General features: G+C 40.4%; 2 protein-coding genes across 11 annotated transcripts in view; both read left to right on the top strand.

Moving 5' to 3' along the window:
• Positions 1–1,032: 1,032 nt before the first annotated feature.
• On the top strand, positions 1,033–23,301 carry ZFP37 (ZFP37 zinc finger protein). Of its 2 annotated transcripts, none has more exons than XM_049895624.1 (4): positions 1,033–1,255; positions 17,364–17,490; positions 18,017–18,151; positions 20,619–23,301. In XM_049895624.1, exons 1-4 carry the CDS (start codon positions 1,127–1,129, stop codon positions 22,220–22,222), a joined length of 1,995 nt encoding a protein of 664 aa, XP_049751581.1. In that variant the 5' UTR covers positions 1,033–1,126; the 3' UTR covers positions 22,223–23,301. The 2 variants fall into 2 exon arrangements, with proteins under 2 accessions (XP_049751581.1, XP_049751580.1); XM_049895623.1 differs by having other exon boundaries at positions 18,014–18,151.
• The window catches only part of LOC126082747 (zinc finger protein OZF-like), a 60,684-nt gene continuing 50,872 nt past the window's right edge, over positions 18,063–27,874 (top strand). For 8 of the 9 annotated variants that reach the window (XM_049895637.1, XM_049895636.1, XM_049895634.1 and 5 more), the window contains exon 1: positions 18,063–18,151. The gene's annotated coding sequence lies outside the window, so the exon portion shown is untranslated. The remainder of the gene's footprint in view (positions 18,152–27,874) is intronic. The other variant, XM_049895631.1, reaches the window with a different exon arrangement.

The following is a 27,874-nucleotide window of genomic DNA, read 5'->3' as shown; positions in this document are numbered from 1 at the left end:
ACTCCTTGGAAACTCTATGGGGCAGTTCTACTCTGTCCTATAGGGTCACTATGAGTTGGAATTGACTGGACAGCAACGTTTTTTTTTTTTTTTTAATGTGTGACAAACAGTGCTATCAAGTCCTTTTATTTGATGAAATGGGTAACATCCACCTGGGTATCTAAAGGGTCAGATTTTTTTTTTCTGTCTTTGCAGTCTCCTTGATGGATTGCCTGTGATACATCATATTCTGGTTTAATGCTTATTCAATAATAAACTTTTTTTTTTCTTCCCCTCTTCCACCTTTATGGGGAGGTTTTCCAGGTTGGGAACAGATTTTGTTTTTAATTATATTTCTCCAACACCCAGCATCTAGCATAGTACTGCATCTAGTTTACACATAGTAAAAGCTCAACAAATAATTGTTAAATGAATGAAATTCATGAAATAGAACATTGAGAAATTATGCGGTGCTCCAGTTGTTTTATTATCGGTGGAAATATCCCCACCAAAACCTGAGCTCTCATCGAGGAGAGGTGTGTTCACTTAACATGTTACTTCATATTTCTTATTGTTCTTATGCCATAAGCGAAAGGATTTATTATACGTTTCAAAAGTCCTCTCCCTATAAATCTATGGTATCTGCCCTACCAGGCCTTCCTTCTTCCTCGCATTAATTTCTTTTAATGATCCTAACTCTTTGGAGTCCGCACCAGACATTGCGATTCCCCGTTTCCAGGCAGCTGGCTGCAGTGACTTATTGGTGTTTCATGACAGCAACACGCAAGCCCCCACAGTACGACCAACCGACAGACACCCCGGGGTATTCGGAGAAGCAACTTCAATTTCTGTAGTCTTCCAGTGATAGGAACTCTGAGCACTGGGGATGGGACGTCAGGCACAGCCGCCTTCCAGCTGTGAGTAAGGAGCCTAGTTTGTGCTCGGCCCCATCTCACCACTCGAGGATCCGCTAGCTTTCTCGCCACTCCCACCTCTCTAGCCCTAGGGACAGAGCACCTCCCCTTTCCCCGGCCCCTGTCGCTGTACGGCGGAGCCATTGCCAAGATGGCCGCACCCACGGGAGATTATCTAGTGGTGCAGCCATCGCGCAGCCGGACGGGCTCTGCCTGCAATCCTGGCGGCCGCCATGTCGGCCTCCGGCAGCAACCCGATCCTGACAAAGCCAGAGACGGTGAACCTCAGCAGGCCGGGAATGGGCGAAGAGGCCTGCGGTCCCCCAGAGATGGCAGTGTCCGAGTCGGGGAGCGGGGCTGCGGTGAGGGGGATGATTTGGGCAGGGGCGGTTTGGCGGTGAGAGATGGTCTTTTAATCCTGGGACAGTAATTGAAGGGTTGCTGTAGTGTGTGCGGATCTGTGATTTGGGAATCTGTGGAGTCAATGCTGGAGGGGTTGGAGGATCAGCGTTCTTAGGGATCCGTGGGGGTAGAAAAGGGGGTCTGTGGGGTCAGCGATTGCTACAGTTTTGGGAAATCAGTGTTATGAGGATGTGTGGAGACAGTGATGGGGCATCACCGAGATGTCAGGGGTTGGAAGGCTATGGGGATCGCGAATGGGGACTTCGTGAGACTGGGGAGGTATGTGGGATGTCAAGGGGAGTCAGCACTGATGGGTGTCTGCAGTGGTTAGAGGCTGGGTTATCAAAGAGGGGTAATGTTCGGAATTAGGGAGTTTGGTGATTGGGAATATGTGTGAGTATCAGAGACTGGGGCCTGGAGTTCAGTGATGGTGATGTTTGTGGAAGTCTGATTAGCAGTGTCTTTGAGAGCCAGTAATTAATGTGTTCCTGTTTTTTTATGGGTAATAAAGGATTCTGGAGGTCAATGGGCATATAGTGGTTGGTGGAGTTTGTAGGGAATTAATATTGAGGTGTCTCTGGGAATTCTAGATGATCTGTATGTCATCTGGGGAGAAAAGGTGAATGGGAGTTTGTGCAGGTCAGTGATTAGGAGGTGTCCAGGAGGTATAACTGGGCTTTCACTGATGGAGTGGTTAGTAGGGGTTAATGATTAAAGGCTTAAAGTTCTGTGACTAGGAGATCACAGGTTTAGGGGGATCGAAGGGTTTAGTGGTTGAGAATTCTGTAGAGGTCAGTGATTGGAGGCATGTGGATGCTACTGATTGATTTTTCTGTGGAGAATGGTGATTGGGAGCTTGTAGGGTTCAATAACTGGGGGAGGTTTGTGAAGGCTGGCGATTGAGTAGTCTTTGGGTGTTAGTGATTGGAGGCCTGTGGTAACAAACAGTCTATAAGTATTTTATGCCAGGAAATGCTTGAAGCACTGGGGATACAGCAGCAAACAAAGCCAGAGTCCCTCCCTCAGTATCCTTATATTCTAGAAGCAGGGAAGACACAATAAAACTATAAACAAATAAGATAATTCCAGATACTGATAAGTGCTATGAAGACAGTAAAAGAGAGTAATGTAGTAGAGAGTGAGTAATGTAGTAGAGAGGGTAGAGAGTATATGACTTTAGTCAGGTAAATCAGGGAAAAATCTGAGAAAATGATAAGACATAAATGACAACTCTGAAAAAAAAAGTGTTTTATGAAGAAGGAACATCAACTACAAAGGCTCTGAGGTAGGCGTGAACTCCACATACTCAAAAAACAGAAGGAAGACCAATGTGGTTGGAGCATAGAAAGTAGAAAGGTGTGAAATTGCAGTGGTTGGAAGGGGCCAGATCTTATTACCTAGGATAAGGAGTTTGAATTTTTTTCCTAAATTTTATTTATTTTATTGTTGTTATTGAGAATGTACACAGCAAAATATACATCAATTCAACAGTTTCTACATGTACAATTTAGTGACGTTGATTACATTCTACGAGTTGTGCAACCATCTTACCCTCTTCTAGTTGTTCCTCCCTCAGTAACATAAATTCACTGCCCTCTAAGGCTCCTATCTAATATTTTGAGTTGCTGTTGTCAATTTGATTATATATAGATAGTTTGGATTTTAATCTGGTCTCAGTGAGAAACCACTGAGAGTTTTAAGCAGGGGAGTGATCTAATCTGATTGGTATTTTTCAAAATTACCGTTTTGAAACAACCTAAATGCCCAACAGCAGAAGAATGGATAACAAAACGTGGTATATACATACAACGGAATACTACTCAGCCAGTAAGAGAAATGAAGTCTTGGTACATGATGCAATGTGGATGGAGCTTGAAGACATTACGCTGAGTGAAATAAGGCAGTCACGAAAGAACAAATATTATAAGACCTTACTTATATAAAAAGACAAGAATAGGCAAATGTATAGAGACCAAAGTTTAATAGTGGTTACCAGGGGCAAAGGGGGGTTACTGCTTATGGACCACTGAGTTTTGGTTTACAGTGATGGCAAAATCGCATTGATTAAGGGTAGGATTGCACAGCTGATTAATGTAATTTCTGTCAATAAGTTGTACACCTGTAAAAAGTTCAATTGGCAAAAGTTGTGTGATAGATACATTTACAACAATGACAAAAAAGAAAAAAGAGTAGCTGCTGAGGCTGTGTTTGTACGACCGAAAGCCTCGTGGGATATGGTTCTTTGGTTTGGAGGTTTAGGGTCTTGGTTTCATGGGACATTCCAGTTAATTGGCCTAATAATGTGTTTAGTGCTTCTTTTCTACTTCCTAGTTCATTGTGTAGTGCCTGGAGCCTTAAAAGCTTGCAAGCGACTGTCCAAATTACAACAGTTGGTCTCTATTCACCTGGAGCAACAGAAGAAGAAGAGTCAGGAATAGGAAGAGGAAATGGGGTATGTGGTTAATTGCCTCCATGAACAACTGCCTCCTTTGCCATGAGACCAGAAGAACTGGATGGTGCCTGGCTGCCATTACTGAACATTTTGATCAAAGATTCTATAGAAGAATCCTGATCAAAAGAGGGGAAAACACAGAACGGAATTTCAAATTCTCATGGACTCCAGACTTTCTGGAGCCATGGAGGCTGGATGAACTCCTGAAACTATTACCCTGAGATAATCTTTAAACTTTAAACTGAAAATATCCCCTGAAGTCTTCTTAAAACCAACAGTAGTTTAGGTTAACTAGTAAAGAATGTCTGTCGAGCATTGTGCTCTTTTAAGATATATCTATATGGGATCAAATTGACAACAGGAAATGCAAAGATTAAATAGGAACCTTAGGGAACAGTGAATTTATGTTAATATGGGAGGAACAACTCAGAAAAGGAGGATGAGAATGGTTGCACAACTGGAAGGGTGTAATCGATGTCACTGAATTGTACATGTAGAAAATGTTGAATTGGTGTATGTCCTGCTGTGTATATTCTCAACAACAACAACAAATTATTAAAAAAAATAATCACCATAGCTACTTTATGGAAGATGGGCTGCAAAGGAGCAAGAATAGGTGCAGGGAAGTTAGTTAGGAGCCTTTTGCAATAGTCAAAGGCAAGAGATAATGGTAGTTTAGCCTAGGGTTGTAGAAGTGAAATGAAAAGAAGTTACATTCAAAATATATCTGGAGATGGGCCAATCAGACTTACTGATGAGTTGTTATGGAGCATGAGGGAAGAGAAGGATCAAGATTTACATTTAGATTTTTGGCCTGAGGAACTGGATGGATGATTATTCTATTTTCTGTGAAGCAGTGGTATTGGAAAGGACCATATTTGGTGGATGGAAATGAGAGCCAGTGTAGATGAGTTTGGAAAACTATTGGAGTGAAAGTACTATAGAGAGTAATCTGACAGAATAGGAAATGATGTTCAGAGGGTTGAATGTTTTAAATAGAGATGTTGGTAGTGGTATAGTGATGACAAGATCTATGGTATGATGGATGATAAGGAAAGAATTGTTGATTCAAGAAAGAGAAAAGGCCATAATGTTGAATGGCTCTTCTACATGGATGTAGAAGTAATGCAGAATGATGGCAAGAGCTGTAGTGTAGAGGAAGCTGGTGCTAAAATTTTCACTGAGGCAGAGTGATTGCAGAAAAGAAAAAAAGTCTTGAGACTGCTCCTTAGAAAGACCATCTTGCAAGGTTGACCCATGGTTGGCATCTGGAAACTTAGATTCAACCAGTATTCCCACCATTCCCAGAACTGATAAGAATGGCTCAGTGTGCCTAACTGTTGGTACAAACGATGTGGCTTTTGATGAACACATGCTTTCCTTCTGGGAATCTGGAATTTTTGTATGTGCGAGGCAGAGGGTGCCTACATGACTTGTTGTTGTTGTTAGGTGCCGTCAAGTTGATTCTGACTCATAGCAACCCTATACACAACAAAACAAAACACTTCCCAGTCCTGTGCCGTCCTCACAATTGTTGCTGTGCTTGAGCAGCCACTGTGTTAATCCATCTTGTTGGGGGTTTTCCTCTTTTTCATTGACCCTTTATCTTACCAAGCTTGATGTTCTACTCCAGGGACTGGTCCCTTCTGATAACATGTCCAAAATATGTGACTACACCCTAGTAAAACCTTATGCACTGAGACTCTATAGAGCTTTCCTATAGATAACATTTCACAAGTGTTGTCACAATTCATTGCCGGAGGAATTAAGTGTATCCTGTGTGGCTTCATGGAAACCCTGGTGGTGTAGTGGTTAAGAGCTATGGCTGCTAACCAAAGGGTTGGCAGTTCGAATCCACCAGGTGCTCCTTGGAAACCCTATGGGGTAGTTCTAGTCTATCCTATAGGGTCACTATGAGTCAGAATTGACTTGATGGCAGTGGGTTTGGTTTTGGTGTGACTTCACTGGGAGAGGACTCTTGGAAGTTTGCACTTGGTTTCCTCTGGACTTTGCTCCATTACCTTTTCCCTTTGCTGATTTTGCTTTGTATCCTTTTACTCTAATAAATCATAGCCATGAGTAAGATTCCATGCTGAGTCCTGTGAGCATTCCTGGTGAATTATTGAACCTAGAGGTATTCTTGGGGACACCCAACACAATGACCAAGAAGTTGGTAGTTAATACCAGTAAAGAGGATAGATGGATTAAAACTCGATGATACTCTAAACAAATTAGGGGTTTTGAAGGCAGAAGGAGGAATGATTGAAATTAGTCATTTACCTCACTTCCGGGCCCTGAAGTACAAAGGCCCTGGTGGGTAGGGAGACAGATAGCTCCACTTAAGAGCACTGAAAGGAAACAGGGTCCTCATGAGATAGGTGGTTGTTGTTAGCTGCTGTTGAGTCAGCTCCCAACTCATGGTGACCCCATGTGTTACAGAGGTGAACTGCTCCATAAGGTTTTCTTGGCTGTAATCTTTATGGAAGCAGTTTACTAGGCCTTTTCTTCCCCAGAGCTGCTGGGTGGATTCAAACCACCAACCTTTAAGTTAGCAACTGATCACAAGCCGCTTGTTCTACCCAGGCTCCTTAGGAGAAAGATTTCAATTAAAACAAGTAGGTGAAGGGAATGGCTAAAAAGATTTTAGTGAAGTTTGCTGACGGTTATTAAGATTTCTATAAAGAACATTGTATGGGAGTTCTGTTGGTGTCAGTGGTTGGGGGTTGATAGGATGAAGGATTTTGAGTCATATAGGAGGTAGAGATCAACAAGTTCCATGAGTATCAGTGGATGAGAAACTTTTGCGAATATGTGATTGAACTGTATTTGGGAGCAGGTGATTGGGGAGATCTGCTGCTGTTAGTGATTGGGAGGTTTTTTTGGGTCAGTCATTTTGAATTAAGAGGCTCACTGATTATGGAGGACTGTATATCAGCTCAGTGATTGGGAGGCCAGTGGCAATTAATGATGGAGGGCTATTGGGAGTCAGTGACTAGAAGTCTGTGGGGTTAGGAATTGGTGATAATATGCAGGTAATTTATTGGTGACCTGTAGGTGTAAGGGATTATCATTAAATCTTAAACAAATATGTTTGAACATATACTTATTATATAAAAATTCTCCAATAGCCATTCATTCTCCTTTTCATATGCCTAATAAGGGAACTTTAACATGCTTTAATTTCTTCCTTGTCCCTATACCTTCCCAGTTATAGTAGGAATTGAAAGTTCAATTTCTGTTGATTGTTCTCATGTTATACTTCTTGATTTCAAGGATATATTCATAACAGTTGCACAAGCACATTAACAAGTTAGTTAGATTAATTAGACATTTTACTGGTTTCTGTTATTCATAGTTCTCTCTCGGAGGCAGGGCCAAGGTAGCGGAGTAGTCAGATGTTTCCGGTGGTCCCTCTTACAACAAAGACCCAAAAAAAACTAGCGAATCAATTATATATATGACAAGCTAGGGGCCCTGAACATCAAAGACAAGGTTAGGAATCAGACTGAGCGGCAGTGGGAGGGAGAGATGGTTCAGAAGCAGTGAGGAGTTGCCAGACCTGACTCAGTGGGAACTGGTGCCCTGCAGTCCCCATCCCCGGGCATGACCATAATGGGGCTGGTGGTAGTGTTCAGGACACAGTTTCTTCAGCAACAGAGAGCAAGTGGTACAGGCCTGATCACCTGGCGTGACAGTGGCAGCACTGGTAGTAGCATTCGAGATGTGGTTTCCTCAGTGAGAGAGAGTGAGCAGCACAGAGTCTACTCATGCCTCTGAAACCAGCGAAGAACAGCGCTCTCAGCAGAGGATAAGTACTTGCGTCTGATTTACTGCAAAGACCAAAGAGCACCCCTTTCGAAAGAATCCTTTCTCATTTATCTGATTCCTCCTCCCTCTGCTCTAGCCCCTGAGCTGGCTTCAGTGGCAGTCGCTTTCCCTGGGCCTGAGATAGATCCTTGTCTTAGTCATCTAGTGCTACTATAACAGAAACACCACAAGTGGATGACTTTAACAAAGAGAGATTTATTCTTTCACTGTCTAGTAGGCTACAAGTCCAAATTCAGGGTGTCATCTCCAGGGGAAGGGTTTCTCTCTCTGTCGCCTCTGGAGGAAGGTCCTTGTCATCAGTCTTCCCTTGGTCTGGGAGCATCTCAGCACAGGAACCTCAAGTCCAAAGGATGCACTCTGCTCCCAGCACTGCTTCCTTGATGGTATGAGGTCCCCAGCTCTCTGCTTGCTTCCCTTTCCTTTTTATCTCTTGAGAGATAAAAGGTGGTGCAGGCCACACCCCAGGGAAACTCCCTTTACACTGGATCAGGAATGTGACCTGGGTAAGGGTGGTGTTACAATCCTCCCCTAAACCTTTTTAACATAAAATTACAATCGCAAAATGGAGGACAACCACACAATGGTGGAAATCATGGCTCAGCCAAATTGATACAAACATTTTTTGGGGGACGTAATTCAATCCATGACAGTCCTGCTGCGTGCCCTGAGCCATTTTCCCAGCCTTGGAGAAGGAAGAAATTAATAAACGGGGAAAAAATAATCTACAGGCTCCCCTAAGCTGGGAACTCAGGGTAGAAGTGGCTACTTTGCCTGGGCACAAGCACAAGTGGTCCATGAACTCTGAATGCCTTCTGTCCCTGCATGGATGTTTGTGAACCAATTTCAGCAGCTTAGGCCCTCGTTGGCACAATGCAAGGGTGTATGTGCCTGAGGTCTTACTTCAACGGTTTCAGCTGTGTGGTGGAGAGGCAACTTTTTGAGATTTGACACCACTCTACCTGTTAAGTAGGGTCCTCACCTACTCACATCAGGGGCCTGAGGACTGGTGGCTCCACCCATACACCTAGCTACCTACGACAGGGGTCCAAGAAAAAGTGGTGCCTCCCAGTCCTTACAGCCAAAAGCATTGGGTGCCCATGGTCCAGCTGCAGAGCCCACCCACCTGTGCATTCTAGGGAACAGGCACGTGCTTTCCTTACAGACACACGGGGGATGGTTGTCAGCCCCCTGCCTTGCTCAGAGCATGACCCCCTGCTGCAGCCAGATACCTGTGCTTACACCACTAACCTCTGCTTCTCTAAGACTAAGGTGAGAACCTGTACCACACACTTGGAGATGGACTACCTGGACACCTGAACTGAATCCATACAAGAAAAGTGAATGGATTCCTAGGCTTATGTACCTGGTAACAGCTCGCACTGGGTTTTTTTGGGGGGGGTAACAGCTGTAGCCATGTGGTGACAGGAAGTTAGAGCTTCAAAGGTGCCAATAATCAAACTAGCTCACTGGAGCAGCCTATTTGGGCATAACAAAACAAAACAAAGCAAGAAGCTAGGACACAGTAAGCAAACATAAAATAAATTGATACAATAATTATAGATGGCTCGGAGACAACAGTCAATATCAAATCACGTAAAGAAGCAGACCACGATTGTTTCAACAAGCTCCTAAAACAAAGAATCAAGGAATCTTCTAGACGAAGGGATATTCCTGGAATTACCAGAGGGTAGGATACAAAGGATTAATATACAGAACTCTTCAAGAAATCAGAAAGGAGATCATCAAAACACAGAACAAACCAAGGAACGCACAGATAAAGCAATTGAAATTAAGAAGGTTATTCAAGAGCATAATGACAAATTTAATAGGATGCAAGAATCCATAGAGAGACAGCAAAAAGAAATTCAGAAGGTTAACAATAAAATTACAGAATTGGACAACTCAGTAGAAAGGCAGAGGAGCAGAATTGAGGAAATGGAAGTGAGAATTAGTGAGATTAGAGATAAAACACTTGGCACCAATATATTCGAAGAAAAATCAGATAAAAGAATTTTAAAAAATAAGGAAACCCTAAGAATCACGTGGGACTTTATCAAGAGACATAACCTACGAGTGATTGGAGTACCAGAACAGGGAGGGAGAATAGAAAATACAGAGAGAATTGCTGAAGATTTGTTGGCAGAAAACTTCCCTGATATCCTGAAAGACAAGAAGATATCTATCTGTAGTTCTTTCTCTGTAATTGTGATGAAAATATACACACCAAAGCACACACCAATACAACTTCCACACAGAGCTCTCTCTTATATTTTAAGTTTTTCTTAATCTTGAAATCTCTATTCTTATCCAATTTTCTTTCTTTTAAAAAATCTTTCATTTTCTCCTTCTCTTCCTTCTTTTCTTCCCTGCCTCATCTCTCTCCCTCTTTCTCCATCCTAATCCTTCTCTTTCTTTATAAAGTATACAGGTAGCATACTTTCTGCATCTTTGCATGCCTAAGATGTCTTTTTTTTTTTTTTGCTCCCAAACATGAATGATTTTTTGACAGGCTATAAAAATCAAAAGTCTTAATTCTTATACCTCAGAGCTCTATAAACACTTCTTCACAGCATTCTGTTATTCATTATAAAAGATAACTGATTCTGGGGGAGCTGGGGCCAAGATGGTGGAATAGTCAGATGCTTCCTATAGTCCCTCTTAAACAAAGACCTGAAGAAACAAGTGAATCGATTATATATGACAGGAGCCCTGATCATCAAAGACAAATTCAAGGAGTTAGACTGAGTGGAAGGGGGAAGGAGAGACAGTTCAGAAGCAGCGAAGACGTGTCAATTTTGTGGTAGCCAACACCCTGCAGTTTGGGTTGGCTGGTGCACATGGGCTGAGGCAAGCAGTAGCAGTCAGGATGTGTTTCACCACGTCAGCAGAGACTGGTCGGTGGAGAGTCTGCACAAGACTCTGGAGCCGGGGGGAAGCGGTGCTGTTACCTAAGAAAGTTAAGTGCAAGCATCTAACCTACCACATGGGGTCAAAATAATCCTTCCTCTTCTGGGACTTTCAGAGTGGAGAAGTGTCTCTTTCCCCTCACCCACCCACCTCCCTGCTCCACTCTGACACCAGTCCACCAGTATTCAACAACTGCCATGCCCACTAAGCTGGAACTAAAGGGTATCCGTGCCCAAACCAGTCTCTGGCTTTGAAAAAAACCTCCAAGCCCCCTAAGCCAGGAACTCAGGTCTGTCCGCACCCAAACCAATCTCACAGCTTCAAAAAAATCACCATGCCTGCCAAGCAGAGAACTCCTTTCACCCCTGCCTAGACCTGTGTGGGCGATTCAGCACCACAGGCCCTCATTAATGCCAAGCCCCCTAAGCCAGGAACTCAGGCCTATCCGTGCCCAGACCAATCTCACGGCTTTAAAAAATCGCCACCCCCCCCCAAGCCAGGAATTCAGTGCAGGCACTGCCCCTTTGCCTAGGCACTGGCATAAGGGGTTCATGGATTCGTAGCACCCTTCACCCCTGCCTAGACCAGTGTGGGTTGATTCAACAGCATAGGCCCTCATTAGCGTAGAACAAAAGGGCATATACTTGAAGCCTATTTTCAACTGCAGCAGCCAAGGCCTGAGAATAAGTTGTGCCTCCCAGTCCTTACAGCCAACAGCATTGGGTGTCCAAAGTCTGGCTGCAAAACTCACCCACCTACCCACTCAAAGTGACAGGGATATGCCTTCCACCCAGGCACTCAGGGGCAGCCGTTAGCCTCCTGCCTTGCTCAGCACGTAGCCCCCTACTGTAGCCAGATACCTATGCCTGCTCTGAACACCCCTACACAGCCCTGCCCATCTAGGGCTATAGGTGAGAGTCAGTACCACACACTTAGTGACTGATGACCTGGATACATGAGATGAATCACAATTCACAAGAAAAGTGAATAGACTCCTAGCTGCTCTAACCACCTGGTGACAGGACGTGAGAACTTCAAAGACACCAATAACCAAAGTAGTTCACATGCCAAGCCTACTTGGGCATGTCAAAACAAAAGAAAACAAAAAGCTAGGACACAGTAAGCAAACATACAATAAATATGATAACTTATTGATGGCTCATCAATATCAAATCACTTAAAGAAGCAGATCAAGTTAGCTCCAGCAAGCAACCAAATAAAGAACCTGGAAACCTTCTGAAGGAAGATAAGGTCTTGGAATTACCAGAGTTAGAATTCAAAAGATTAATACACAGAGCTCTTCAAAATATCAGGAAGGAGATCAGGAAAAACTCAGACCAGGTCAAGGAAGACACAGACAAAGCAATAGAGGAATTCAGGAAAACAATACAAGAACAGAACGACAAATTTAACAGGCTGCTAGGAACCAGAGAGATAGCAACTAGAAGTCCAAAAGATTAACAATAAAATTTCAGAATTAGACAACCCAATAGAGGGTCATAGAAGCAGAATTGAGTCAAGGGAAGTCAGAATTAGTGAGATTGAAGATAAATTCCTTGACACCAATTTATTTGAGGAAATATCTGATAAAAGAATTTTTAAAAATGAAGAAACTTTAGGAATTACATGGGATATTATAAAGAGGAAAAACCTACGAGTGATCGGAGTACCAGAATGGAGGAGGATAACAAAATATACAGAGAATTGTTGAAGATTTGCTGGCAGAAAACTTCCCTGATATTATAAAAGATGAGAAGATATCTATCCAAGAAGCTCAAGGAACCCCACACAGGGTAGATCCCAAAAGAAAGTCACCAAGACATATTATAATCAAACTTGCCAAAGCCAAAGATAAAGATAGAATCTTGAGAGCAGCTAGGGATAAATGAAAAGTCACCTACAAAGGAAAGCCAGTGAGAGTAAGTACTGACTAATCAGCAGAAGCCATGTAGGCAAGAAGGCAATGGGATGACATATATAAAGCCTTGATGGAGAACATAAAGACTCAGTAAACAAAAATCAACTATAATGAAAAAGATGAAAAAAATACATAAGGAAAAATGATTCAGCACAGGAAATTAAGTGGAAAAAAGAAAATGTCAAGATCAAAAAAAAAAATCAAAATGACAGCACTAAACTCATACCTATCAATAATTACACTGAATGTAAATGGACTAAATCCACCAATAAGAGACAGAGAGTGGCAGAATGGATCAAAAAAACATGACCTGTCTATATAATGCCTGCAAGAGACATACCTTAGACTCAAAGACACAAACTAAAACTCAAAGGATGGAAAAAAATATATCAAGCAAACAACAATCAAGCAAGAGCAGAAGCAGCAATATTAATGTCTGATAAAATAGACTTTAGAGCAAAATCCACCACAAAGGATAAAGAAGGACACTATATGATTAAAGCGTCAATACACCAGGAGGACGTAACCATAGTAAATATTTATGCACTCAATGACAGGGCTCCAAAATACATAAAGCAAACTCTAACAGCATTGAAAAGAGAAATAACTCCACAATAATAATAGGAAACTTCAACACACCACTTTCGGTGAAGGACAGAACATCTAGAAAGAAACTCAATAAAGACACGGAAGATCTAAATGCCACAATCAACTGGTCCTCATAGACATATACAGAACACTCCACCCAACGGCAACCAAGTATACATTCTTTTCCAACATACATGAAATATTCTCCAGGATAGACCACAAAACCAGCCTTAACAGAATCCAAAACATTGAAATATTATGAAGCATCTTTTCTGACCATAAAGCCATAAAAGTAGAACTCAGTGACAGAAACAGCAAGGAAAAAAAATCAAATACATGGAAACTAAACAACACCTTGCTCAAAAATGACTGGGTTATAGAAGAAACCAAGGATGGAACAAAGAACTTCATAGAATCAAATAAGAATGAAAACACATCTTACCAGAACCTTTGGGACACAGCAAAGCAGTGTTCAGAGGTCAATTTATAGCAATAAATGCACACATCCAAAAAGAAGAAAGGTCCAAAATCAAAACATTAACTCTACAACTTGAACAAATAGAAAGAGAGCAGCAAAAGAAGCCCTCAGGCACCAGAAGAAAGGAAATATATAAGATTAGAGTAGAAATAAATGAAATAGAGAATAGAAAAACAATTGAAAGAGTTAACAAGACCAAAAGCTGGTTATTTGAAAAGATCAACAAAATCAATAAACCATTGGCAAACTGACAAAACAAAAACAGGAGAGGAATCAAATAACCTGAATAAGGAGTGAAATGGATGATACCACAATAGACTCAACTGAAATAATAAGGATCATAGCAGAATACTATGACAAATTGTGTAACAAATTTGAAAACCTAGAGGAAATGGACAAATTTCTAGAAACAGACTACCTACCTAAGCTAACACAAACTGAGGTAGAAAAACTAAATAAACTGATAACAAAAGAAGAGATTGAAGAGGTAATAAAAAAAAAAAAAAACTCCCAACAACAATAACAACAACAAAAAAAACCCTGGCCCTGGTGGCTTTACTGGAGAATTCTACCAAACTTTCAGAGAAGAGTTAACACCAGTACTACTAAAGGTATTTCAGAGCATAGAAAAGGAATACTCCCGAACTCATTCTATGAAGCCAGCATAACCCTGATACAAAAGCCAGGTAAAGACGCACACACAAAGAAAATTACAGACCAGTATCCTTCATGAACATAGACACAAAAACCCTCAACAAAATTCTAGCCAATAGAATTCAACAACATATCAAAAAATAATTCATCATGATCAAGTAGAATTCATACCAGGTATGCAGGGATGGTTCAACATTAGAAAAACAATCAGTGTAATCCACCACATAAATAAAACTAAAAATAAGTAACCGCATGATCTTATCAATTGATGCAGAAAAGGCATTTGACAAAGTCCAACCCCCATTTCTGATAAAAACTCTTAGCAAAATAGGAGTAGAAGGGAAATTCCTCGACATAATACAGGGCATTTATACAAAGCCAACAACCATCATCATTCTAAATGGAGAGAAGCTGAAACATTCCCCTTGAGAACAAGAACCAGACAAGGATGCCCTTTATTACCACTCTTATTCAACATTGTGCTGGAGGTCCTAGCCAGAGAAATAAGGTGAGAAAAAGAAATAAAGGGCATCCAAATTGGTAAGGAAGAAGTAAAAGTATCCCTATTTGCAGCTAATATGATCTTATACATGGAGACCACAAAGAGTCCACAAAAAACTACTGGAACTAATAGATTTCAGCAAAGTATCAAGATACAAGGTAAACATACAAAAAATCAGTTGGATTCCTCTACATCAACAAAGAACTTCAAAGAGGAAATCACCAAATCAATACCATTTACAAAAGCCCCCAAGAAGATAAAATACTTAGCAATAAATCTAACTAGAGACGTGAAAGACCTATACAAATAAAACTTCAGGACACTACTCAAGAAACCTACATAAGTGGAAAAACATACCACGTTCATGGATAGGAAGACTCAACATTGTGAAAATATCAGTTCAACCCAAAGCAATCTATAGATACCATGCAATCGCGATCCAAATTCCAACGGCATTTTTTAATGAGATGGAGAAAAAAATTCAACTTCATATGGAAAGGGAACAGGCCCTTGATATGTATAGCATTATGGAAAAAGAAGAACAAAGTGGGAGACCTCACAGTACCTGATTTTAGAACCTATCATACCGCCACCGTAGTCAAAAGAGCCTGGAACTGGTACAACAGCAGATACATAGACCAATGTAACAGAATTGAGAATACAAACATAAGTTCATCCACCTATGAGCAGCTGATATTTGACAAAGGCCCAAAGTCCGTTAAATGGGGGCAAGACAGTCTCTTTAACAAATGGCGCTGGCATAACTGGATATCCAGCTGCAAAAAAAAAAAAAAAAAAAAGGCCCATACCTCACACCACGTACAAAAACTAACTCAAAATGGATCAAAGGCTTAAATATAAAATCTAAAATGGTAATGACCATAGAAGAAAAAATAGGGACAATGCTGGTAGCCCTGTAGTATACAAACCATAACTAACAATGCACAAACACCAGATGAGAAACTAGATAACTGGGAGATCCTAAAAATCAAATACTTGTTCTCATGAGAAGACTTTATCAAAAGAGTAAAAAGAGAACCTATAGACTAGGAAAAAATTTTTGACTATGACATATCCAACAAGGGTCTAATCTCTAAATTCTACAAGATACTGCAAAATCTCAACAAGAAAAAGACAACCCAATAAAAAATGGGCAAAGGATATGAACAGAGACTTCACCAAAGAAGACATTCAGGCGGCTAAAAGATACATGAGGAAATGCTCATGATCAGTAGCCATTAGAGAAATGTAAATGAAAACTATGAGATACCATATCACACCAAAAAGGGTGGTACTAATCCAAAAAACAGAAAATAATGTTGGAGAGGTTGTGGAAAGACTGGAACACTTATGCACTGCTGGTGAGAATGTAAAATGTTCTAACTACTTTGGAAATCGATTTGGTGCTTCCTTAAAAATCTAAAAGTAGAAGTACCATAGGATCTACCAATTTCACTCCTTGGAATATATTCTAGAGAAATAAGAGTTGTCACACAAATAGATACATGCACATGTTCATTGCAGTACTGTTCACAATAGCAAAAAGACAGAAACAACCTAGGTGCCCATTAACAGATGAATGGATAAACAAATTATGGTATGTACATGCAATGGAATACTACCCAACATTAAAGAATAATGATGAATCCTCAGAACATCTCACATGGATGAATCTGGAGGACATTATGCTAAGTGAAATTAGTCAGTTGCAAAGGACAAATATTGTATGAGACCAGTACTATAAGAACTCAAGAAAAGATTTAAACACAGTAGAAAGTATTCTTTGATGGTTACTACGTTGGGGAGGGAGGGATTGGGGAATTCATTAAGTAGACAGTAGACCAGGATCATCTTCAATGAAGGGAAGGACAACACACAATACAGGGAAAGTCAGCATAATTGGACCGAGGGAAAAGCTAAGAAATTTCCTGAACACATCCAAACACTTTGAGGAACAGAGTAGCTGGGACTGGAGCCTAGGGACCATAGTTTAGGGGGACATCCAGGTCAACTGTCTTAACAAAGTTTGTTAAGAAATTGTTCTGCATCCTTCTTTGGTGAGTGGCGTCTAGGGTCTTAAAAGCTTGCGAGCAGCCATCTAATATGCATCAGTTGATCCCAACCCGCTTGGAACAAAAAAAAGGAGAATGAAAAACACCGAAGACACAAGACAAATATGAGCCCAAGAGACACAAAGGGCCATATAAACCAGACACACAACCAGTCTGAGACCAGAAGAACTAGATGGTGCCCAGCTACCACCAATGATGGCCCTGACAGGGAACACAACAGAGAGTCCCGGACAGAGAGGGAGAAAAGTATGGAGCAGAGCTCAAATTCACATAAAAAGACCAAACTTAATGGTCCGACAGAGACTGGAGGTACCCCTGAAACTATGGTCCCTGGATGCTCTGTTAATCCAGAACTAAAACCATTCCCAAAGCAAGGAGGAAAAAAAGAAAAGAAAAACTGCTTCTGTTTCTTTTTTTGTAAATTATTTTTCTCTCTGATATTAGTATGTTTTTATTTAGCCTGTTAAACAAATAAATTCACAATAGGGTCATTTTTAATACATTTGTTTCTCGAAAAAAAAGCAAAATGGTATAAAGAATAGGTATCCTCCTAGCATCCTGGTCAATATTACATGGTCAAGGTAAGAACAAGTTATTATTATCTTGTCCAAATCACCCTTTGAATGTGAATAACATTAGACTGAACAAGGATGTAATGTGCTGTTACAGGGAGCAGTAACATTCAAAGATGTGACTATGGCCTTTACCCAGAAGGAATGGGAGCAACTGGATTCTGTTCATAAGAACCTGTATAAAGATGTGATGCTGGAGAACTACAGTAACCTAGCCTCAGTGGGTAAGGACAATTCCTTTGTAATTCAAAATATGTCCACTATGATAACATCCTCTCTAAAGTCCTTGATAAATTTGGCCTCGATTTTTATGGGTCAAAAAATTTTGGGTACTAGAAAGGATATTTATGCCCCCACCTCCAAAACTGAAGGTAAGCTCAGTTGAGGTACCAAACCAAAACCAAACCCACAGCTGTTGAGTTGATTCCAACTTCTGGTGACCCCATAGGACAGAGTCGAAGTGCCCCATAGGGTTTCCAAGGCTGTAAAACTTTACAGAAGCAGACTGCCACACCTTTCTCCCAAGAAGTACCTGGTAGGTTCAAACCACTGACCTTCTGGTTAACAACCAAGTGCTTTAGCCACTGCACCACCAGGGTTCCTTAGTTGAGGTACAGGAACATCTAAATTGTGAAGCTTTAGAAGTCATGTCTTTTTTATCCTTTAAAGGCCCTGAAGCTCAAATGTCGGGGCTTGATTTCTGGAGTGTTTGTCGCTCTGCATTCAATTTCTGCCATTTCCCACAAGCAGGGTATGAAGCTCCCAAACCAGACATAATCTCCAAGTTGGAAAAAGGAGAAGAGCCATGGTCGAGGAAGAGGAGGAGACCAAGTCAAGGTTGCCCAAGTGAATTAGCGAGATGTACGCAAATAGGAGCCAATGGAGGTAAATTCCTAGTTTGGTCACAATGGAATTTTTCAAAGAATAATTAATTCTTAAATTCTTTTTAAGGACTTAAGATCATTCTTTATTAACAAGGAAGTGGCAGTAGAAAATTAACAGAGTCCCTTGGGGGAAGTGCAATTCAAACTACAAAAATTTTCTAACTTTGGCGATTCTGACATCTTTGTCTTCTATAAGCCTCTCCACGTGAGAGGTTCCCATGGGAGGTTCACTATATAGTGAGACATTCTTACTTATGTGAGTTTGGCTATACCATGTTTATCAATCAGCTTAGGCTAAGGTATGCTTCATTAAGAAATGATCCAAAATCTTAGTGACTTAAGAACAAGAAAAAACTAATTCTTACTCAAGCTGCAGCCCTGTTGCACATTATCTTCATTTGGAGACCTAGGATGAAGAAGCAGTCCCTATCTGGCTCATGCTGGTCTCATGGCAAAGGGGTAAAAGGGTGAGTGGAACCACATGGTGACTCAAAATTGCTGATTGCAAGTGTAGTTCTCTCTTTCAACTCATATTTTATTGATCAGAGCAGATCTCTTGACCACTCCCAAGTTGAAGAGAGCAGGAATGTATAATCCTTCCCCAGGAAGGAACACTGCAATCCAAACAACCAACCAGTGGGGCCCAAGAACAATAATACAGTCTACCACACTACTCAGGCTGTGGTAAGAACAAAATAGAAAACCAAGACTCCAGACTCTAATATCAATGCCAGTTAGTAGCCTGACCTGACAAGGACAAAGGTGTGTTCCCTAGTAAACTATTGAAAAACAAGCTTATGTATATACTGTGAATCCAAATGCTGTAAAGTTTGTTTGCCAAGCTGATTACTGTTAATTTTATCATTTGATAAAAGCATCAGGGAATTCAGAATAATTATAGGTTTTTTTTTTTTTTAAACACAGATTTTCATTAGTATATTGGTCATGGGTGGTACAATGGAACATCCTTTCCTGCTTAACTGCTTCCAAACCAAACCCAGTGCCGTTGAGTCGATTCAGACTCATAGTGACCCTACAGGACAGAGTAGAACTGCCCCATAGAGTTCCCAAGGAGCGCCTGGCGGATTCAAACTGCCAACCCTTTGGTTAGCAGCCATAGCACGTAACCACTATGCCACCAGGGTTTAATTGCTTAGTCACCTATAAAGTGTTGGATGCTCCTTGGCGGACTCACCATATTTTCTCTATTCTGGTCTTTTGGTTGTAATAACGAAAATTTACTTGATCTAGCCTAAGTAGAACAGAGGAATTTATTATACGGACATGGGTATAATTATATTATACCCTATTATAACCTAAGGGCAGGTACTTCAGCCAGATCTTACCAAGGACTAGAATCAGGAACTGGGAAGCCATTAGGAATTGGGGTTATGTGGATGGTCTTATTGGGGATATATGGTCTTACATCCCTGCTTCTCTGTGTGTATAAGCTTCATTCTTTCTACTGATGAGCTTTCTGTTTACACGGGGAAAATATGGCTATACTAAAATCAAACAAAAACCAAACCCAGTGCCGTCAAGTCAATTCCAACTCATAGCGACCCTATACTAGAACCATCTTAAAGGAGCCCTGGTGGTGTAACAGTTAAGCACTTGGCTGCCTACCAAAAGGTTGGTGGTTTGAACCTACGCAGTGTCTCCTGCTTCCATAAACTTTACAGTCTAGAAAACCCCATGGGGCAGTTCTACTCTGTCACATGGGGTCACTGTGAGTCAAAAATTAACTATACTTAACAACAGAAACCCTGGTGGCATAGCGGTTAAGTGGTACGACTGCTAACCAAGAGGTTGGCAGTTCAAATCCGCCAGGCGCTCCTTGGAAACCCTATGGGGCAGTTCTACTCTGTCCTATAGGGTCGCTGTGATTTGGAATCGACTCAACGGCAGTGGGTTTGGTTTGATTTTTAACACAACAACAGAACCATCTTATATAACTTCTTTAATTTATGCATCCAATGGAGACCAGAGTCTAAATCTTTAGGAGGAAGAATCTTAATGGACCTCTTGGCTGTGACTGTAGAGAGTTAGGGTACTATAGCACAGCCTCCAAGAGCTACTGTGAGTAGGTTGGCAATTTTCAGAGCTGGGCAGCTTAGGCTGGAGAGAAACCTCAAAAAATGTCAACTACAGTCACAAACTCTTCTTTTCCCTAATCATCTGTTCCTTATCTACTGCCTCTGTGTTTATTTCATCTTCTGGCCCAGGTTGAAAATTCATATTTGTAAATAGTCAAAGCTATTTCTAATCATTATTGTCAATTTTCTTTCCTGTTTTTACTACAGCAAGTCCAAGAGGATAGGGACATTTTCTCTTGATATTTCTTTCTCTTTGGGAGATTAGGCTTGAATAAAGACTCAACCCTACAACAGGGCATTTTATTATAAATTTTATTCCATAATATGAGAGTGGAAAGATTCATAAGAACATCTCATTGAATTTTATTTTAGAAGAAGATCAGCAAGGTGATGGCCAGGTAAAGAAGCACCAGGAATCTCAAAAGAAACTCTTTAGGGATACTGTATTCAAAAAGGAAATTCCAACTAAGAAGACAGGCCTTGAGTGTAGTTCATTGGGGAAAAAAATTAGTGTGAGTACAAAACATGCTCCTTCCCAAAAAAGGCTTCTTAAATTTGCTTCACATGGAATGAGTTTGAAACAGAATTTAGACTCACCTGATCATACAAGAAACTATGTAAAAAAGAAACCTGATGCAGCTAAAGAACACAGGAAATCATTCAGCCATAACTTACCTGTTACAAAGAAAGACAAACCTCAAACTGGGAAGAAACGTAAGAAATTATCCAACCATAGCTCATCTGATAAGTGTGACAAACCTCAAACTGGGAAGAAACATGAGAAATTATCCAGCAATAGTTCATCTGATAAGCATGACAAAACTCAAACTGGAAAGAAACATGAGAAATTATCCTGTCATAGCTCATCCCATACTAAGCAGGATGAAATTCAAAGTGGAGAGAAATCATCGAGCTATAACTCACCTTCTACTAAGTGTGACAAAACTCAAGTGAAACCCTATGAATGTAATCAGTGTGGGAAGGTTCTTAGCCATAAACAAGGACTTACTGACCATCAGCGAATTCATACTGGAGAGAAACCATATGAATGTGATGAATGTGGGCTAGCTTTTAGCCAGAAGTCACACCTTGTTGTACATCAGAGAGTTCACACTGGAGAAAAACCATATGAATGTACTCAGTGTGGCAAAGCCCACAGTCATAAACATGCCCTCACTGACCATTTAAGAATTCATACTGGTGAAAAGCCCTATGAATGTACTGAATGTGGGAAAACCTTCACACATAGCTCAAACCTCATTCAACACGTGAGATCTCACACAGGTGAGAAGCCCTATGAATGTAAGGAATGTGGAAAATCCTTTAGATATAACTCATCTCTTACTGAACATGTGAGAACGCATACAGGTGAAGTACCATATGAATGTAATGAATGTGGAAAAGCCTTTAAGTATAGTTCATCCCTTACTAAACATATGAGAATTCACACAGGTGAGAAACCCTTCGAATGCACAGAATGTGGGAAAGCTTTCAGCAAGAAGTCACACCTAATTATACACCAAAGAACTCATACAAAGGAGAAGCCCTATGAATGTAAAGAATGTGGAAAAGCCTTTGGACACAGCTCATCTCTTACTTACCACATGAGAACTCATACAGGTGAAAGTCCTTTTGAATGCAATCAGTGTGGGAAAGCTTTCAAACAAATTGAAGGCCTTACTCAACATCAGAGAGTTCATACTGGGGAGAAACCCTATGAATGTAATGAATGTGGGAAATCCTTTAGCCAAAAGTCACACCTTATTGTACACCAGAGAATCCATACTGGGGAGAAACCCTATAAATGTAATGAATGTGGAAAAGCCTTCTGTGCAAAGTCACAGCTTGTTATACATCAGAGATCCCACACTGGAGAGAAACCCTATGAATGCAGTGAATGTGGAAAATCTTTCAAACTAAATGCATCCCTTACCAAACATGTGAAAACTCATTTAAATGCAAAATCTAATGAGTGAAATTAATGTGTGAAAATTTTTCACTGAACTAAAGGTTTTATATAAGTTAGAAATATTCTGAATTTAATGAATGTTAGAAAGCCTTTATCAAGAAGCCACACCACATTGCACATGAGAAAATTTGAAAATGATTCTTTGCATAGAAGTAGTGGATGGAAGTAAGGGTTCAAACTTGATATCAAATCTCTTATAGAAAATAGTTTTAAAAATACTCAATTATAAATGATCTGCATATTCAGTTTGAAATATAAAGCTTTTAAAATTGTAAATAAATTGAATAAACAGAACAGTAGAGGAATAAATTGCAAGTATCAACAATTCCTGAGTTGCTTGGATTTTGTGTATTTAAGCATTACATATTAGAACTCAATTTGAAAATCTTTATTGCCATGTATAAGTAGGTGTGGCTATTGGTATGAGTGTCTTCTCTGATATTATTACCCAGCTCTTAATGTCTTTGCTTCTGTAACCCTAGAAAACTTAGCGGTTGTTATTTATGTAAAAAAAATGTTAACATAAAATTGAGAGAGAATGAAAAAAGCAGATGAGAATATACCTGTGCTGATAGGGAATGATGTCTGAGATGTATTGTTAAGTGAAAACAGCAGGTTGTTGAACCATGTATATAGTATATTCCCTTTTGTGTATGAAAGGGTGTATATGTGTTTGCCTTTGTCTCTCTGAGTCTCTGTATTTGTGTGTAGATATAGTCACATATTTGTATGTAAATAGACTGTGTTTCAAAAAATACAGAAGAAACTTAAGCAGGGTTGCCTTTGTGCACAGAGCATAGGATTGGGGATCTGTGATGGGAGGTAGACCTCCTTTTACTGTATACTGTTTAAATTGTTTTATTAGGTACAGATATTATATTCATAATTAAAATACTTCTAGTATGCATAAATCACTAATTAAAATTTTCAGTGAGCCCACTGCATAATGTTGTTTGATAAAGAAAAAAGTTTCTAGGCCTATTCATGAATGATGATGAATTTCAGAGGTACATGGCATTAAACTTGACATTGAATTCATAAAAACTTTTTTTATGAAATACAAATTCTTTCATTAAAATAGTGAATTGCAACCATAACTCAGTACTGTTTCTTCTGTTTGCCATTTTTCAAGAGACTGAAGATGAATTGTGATTGCAGGTGAATGAAAGTGATTTCCTGAAAAATTATTACATTTTGTCTCATATTTAGGGCACTAATGCATAAATACCTGTATTGCAACAAATGCCACCACTCCCTGCTGTTGCTCAATAGCAGACATTGTTAGTCGATCACTGTGGAGTAAGCCCAGAACTGGTCTCAAAATCATTCCAGTCATTATCTAGAAGGTACTGTGAGTTCATTTGGGTTTGCACAGATGACCTATTTGCCATTGCATACCTAGATATTTTTTACTCTTGAGTCGTATTTGATGAATATAGCTGAATCATTTTTTTAAATAATATTTTATTGTGTTCTTAGTGAAAATTTACACAGTAAATTAAGTTCCCATTTAACAATTACTACACAAATTGTTCAGTGACACTGGTTACATTTTTCACAATGTGTCAAAATCCTAATTCTATTCTGGGTGTTTTGTTTCCAGTAATCTGGTTTCCCTGTCCTCTTACCCTTTCATCCTTGCTTTAGAGTAATTGTTGACCATTTGGTCTCATATAGATGATTTTTAAAGGTGTTCAGTACTCACAGGTAATATTCTTTATTTTATGAGCCAACCTGTTATTTAGCTAAAAGGTGACCTCAGGGGGGTAGTTTCAGTTCAAGGATTAGCTGAACTATTTTAAAAATCATGTTGCTACGCTAAAAACAGACGTAGGACAAAAAATGATTTGTAATATTTGGCATGTATGTCACCTTTTACATTTTTCACAACATATTCACTATATTATCTCATTTATTTCTCAGAACAGACATGAGACAGTAAGCAGAATTTGTCTAGTCATTTTCAATGCTGTTCAATAAATATTTCACCTCCTTTCCACTAAGATACTAGTCTAGCATAATGATAGTCCTTTAACAAGTATGTGATTAAATGTCATGTTTGCAAATACTTCCAGTTGAAATTCCTTCCATCCTAAATCCTCATTTCAAAGACTTATAAAGTGTAAATATTGAAAATTGTGTGTGTGTTGAGAGAGCAGTTCATGGATATTTTTCCCTCATCCCCAAGTAGCTTACTTACGCTCAGCTGAAGAAAATGCAATGCAAGAGCCATCTTCATCAGCAATTTCTTATTAAGTGAAAGTTTAGCATTATGCACAGAATAAATTCTCACTGACCGGAGATGTAGATAACCTTCACTTTTTAGGATAAAATGGTTGCAAGTTATGGCTAAGATGAGTTTCCCACTCCTCTTGGAGAGTCCATAATGATGCTACACCTGGGATAGTCAGGAATATAGGTATGCCTGAACGGTAGGAATGAATGCTGGAACCTGTTTAGCGCATTGACATCTGGGTGCCTCAGATTCCTCTGTAAAATGGGAATGTTGCTGTTAGGTGCTGTCGAGCCAGTTCCAACTCATAGCAACCCTATGTACAACAGAAGGACATACTGCCTGGTCCCTCACCATCCTCACAATTGTTGCTATGTTTGAGCCCATTGTTGCAGACACTGTGTCAGTTCATCTCATTGAGGGTCTTCCTCTTTTTTTGCTGACTCTCTACTTTACCAACCATAATGTCCTTCTCCAGGGACTGGTCCCTCCTGATAACATGTCCAAAGTATGTGAGACAGAGTCTCGCCATCCTTGCTTCTAAGGAGCATTCTGGCTGTACTTCTTCCAAATCAGATTTGCTTGTTCTTCTGGCAGTCCATGGTATGTTCAGTATTCTTCACAACATAATTCAAATGTTCAATTCTTCCTTGGTCTTCCTTTTCACTGTCCAGCTTTTGCATGAATATGAGGCAATTAAAAATACCATGGGTTGGGCCAGGCACACATTAGTCCTTCTCTTAGTCATCTAGTGCTGCTATAACAAATACCACAAGTGGATGGTTTTACCAAAGAGAAATTTATTCTCTCACAGTCTCAGAGGCTAGAAGTCCGAATTTAGAGCATTAGCTCCAGGGGAAGGCTTTCTCTCTCTGTTGGCCCCTGGGGAAAGGTCTTGTCATCAGTCTTTCCCTGGACTAGGAGCTTCTCAGCGTGGGGACCCCAGGCCAAAAGGACGTGCTATTCTCCTGGCTCTTGTTTCTTGGTATGAGGTATGAGGTCCCCCTGTCTCTCTGCTTGCTTCTCTCTTTTATATCTCAAAAGAGATTGGGTTATAATTCTAGATTAATCTTGTAGATCGAGTTTACATAACTGCCACTAGTCCCATCTCACCAACATCATAGAGATAGGATTTGCAACACATAGGGAAATCACGTCAGATGACAAAATGGTGGACAATCATACAATACTGGAAATCATGATTTAAAGTTGACAGATATTTTGGGGGGACATAATTCAATCCATGACAATCCTCAAAGTGACATCTTTGCTTTCCAACACTTTAAAGAGGTCTTTTGCAGCAGATTTGCCCAATGGAATATGTTGTTTGATTTCTTGGCTGCTGCTTCTATGAGCATTGACTGTGGATCCAAGTAGAATGAAATCCTTGATGATTTCAATATTTTCTCCATTTGTCATGGTGTTACTTATTTGTCCAGTTGTGAGGATTTTTTTTTATGTTGAGGTATAATCCATACTGAAGGTTGTAGTCTTTATCAGTAAGTGCTTCAAGTCTTTGCTTTCAGCAAGCAAGGTTGTATCATCTACATATAAAAATATATATATATATATTTTATCATCTACATATAGCAGGTTGTTAATGAGTTTTCCTCCAGTCCTGATGCCACATTCTTCATATAGTCTTGCTTCTTGGATTATTTGCTTAGCATACAGGCTGAATAAGTATAGTGAAAGGATACAACCCTGATGCACACCTTTCCTGATTTTAAATCATGCAGCATCGCCTTGTTCTGTTCGAATGACTGACTCTTGGCCTGTGTACAGGTTCCTCATGAGCACAATTAAGTGTTCTGGAATTCCCATTCTTCTCAATGTTATGCATAATTTGTTGTGATCTATACAATCAAATGCCTTTGCATAGTCAATAATGTTCCATGAATGTTAGCTATTGGTGGTATTATTTTTCAGGTAAAGAAGAAAGTCAATGAGAAACTGAGTGAGACCCATCATGGGGTTTGAGGGGAGTTCTAAAGAGAATACTGGACTTATATAGGTAATGGTTTAATTAGATTCAGTCTGAGCCACAAGCAATAATCCAGGACCTGCTGTGTACACTGTGCTGCCCTGGGCAGTGGGGGAGGGCAGATGGATATCAGATAAAGTTCCTGCCTCCACAGCTCCCCAGACCTGCCCTGAAACCCTGGGTTCTAGTCATCCAGGGTGTTTAGAAGTCCTTAACTTTCCAGGCTGTTTGCTGCATGTGGATCATTGTACCTGCTGTTCTTCTGCAGAGATCTCCATTCCCTACCTGTCTTCTGACAAATTCCTGATCCTCTTCCAAGATTCTGTTTTTATAAATCATGTCCTAAGCCTTCCTGAGACCCTCTGCTCACACCCCCACCACTACCACTCAAGCCCTGGTTGAGTTAGTCCTCTCTTTCTCTGCCCCTACAGCACTACTCATGCCCATGTCTGATCACTGATCACAGTGTATCGTTACTATCAATGTCACACCCAACTCTGAGCTCCTTCCTTGCGTTGCTTAGCATGGATCCAGAGACTCCTCAGGCATCAATAAATGTGTGTGTAAATGAATAATTTATAAGGATTAGCACAAAACTGGTTCCTACGAGGCAGAGGTTAAAGATGTCCTGAATGTCCAACTTTTCCAGACAGTTTTACCACTCCATTATCTCTCCCCTCAGTATTCTTCCTCTGGTCTTTGGGTTTCCATGACTCACTGCAACTTCTCACATAACTCACAAAAGATATTAAGGAAATGGCTCACGCTGTTGTGGAGTTTGGCAAGTCGTAAATTTGTGGGTCAGGTGTAAGCTTCTCCTAACCCATGTGGCTGTAGGGGCTGATGAACCCAAACCAGCCATTCAGACCACAGGCTGCTGGCTCATGAGGCTGCGGAAGCTGTCGAATCAGGTCAGATGATAGGCTACCAGCTCAAATCCCAAGAACTGGAGGTTAGATGATCACGAACTGGGCACAGGGTCCAAATGCAGAGAGAAAGCCCCAGCAGGGCATCCACATATATACCTTATATGCAGGCCATGACCCAAGGAACTGTGTAATTTGAGCAAGGGTGGGACTTGAGTCACCCAAGGCACATCCCACACCAATCCTGCCTCATTAACAGTAGAGGGCAGGATCCACAATATATAAAATGGAGGACAACCACACAATACTGAGAATCATGGTCTACCCAAGTTGACACACAACCCCTCACAAATTCTGTATACCTTATGTGCATAGTCTCACCCAATAATTGTGTGTGAGTCACAAAGACCTTGGCTAGAAGGGCCACATTAAGTAATTCATTGCACCACAGTGTGGGATGAAAAAATGAGTGAGTTCACATTACAGAAAAAGAGTCAGCAGATATAGATGTATATACAACAAAAAGACAGGGAAACTAAGCTGACTCCAGCCCAGTCTCTGCTCTGAGTAGCTCTT

The sequence above is a fragment of the Elephas maximus genome, chromosome 9 (assembly GCF_024166365.1).
Source record: "Elephas maximus indicus isolate mEleMax1 chromosome 9, mEleMax1 primary haplotype, whole genome shotgun sequence".
Lineage (NCBI taxonomy): Eukaryota > Metazoa > Chordata > Mammalia > Proboscidea > Elephantidae > Elephas > Elephas maximus.
The sequence above is the reverse complement of the archived record's forward strand: the minus strand, read 5'-3'. Positions and strand labels throughout refer to the sequence as shown.

Bases quoted from the DNA above. Each gene is read 5' to 3' on its own strand.
- ZFP37 (XM_049895623.1), top strand. From the start codon at position 1,127: ATGTCGGCCTCCGGCAGCAACCCGATCCTGACAAAGCCAGAGACGGTG. The intron at 17,491-18,013 runs GTAAGGACAATT...ATTTCCCACAAG, and splicing joins CAGTAACCTAGCCTCAGTGG to CAGGGTATGAAGCTCCCAAA. The intron at 18,152-20,618 runs GTAAATTCCTAG...ATTTTATTTTAG, and splicing joins GCAAATAGGAGCCAATGGAG to AAGAAGATCAGCAAGGTGAT.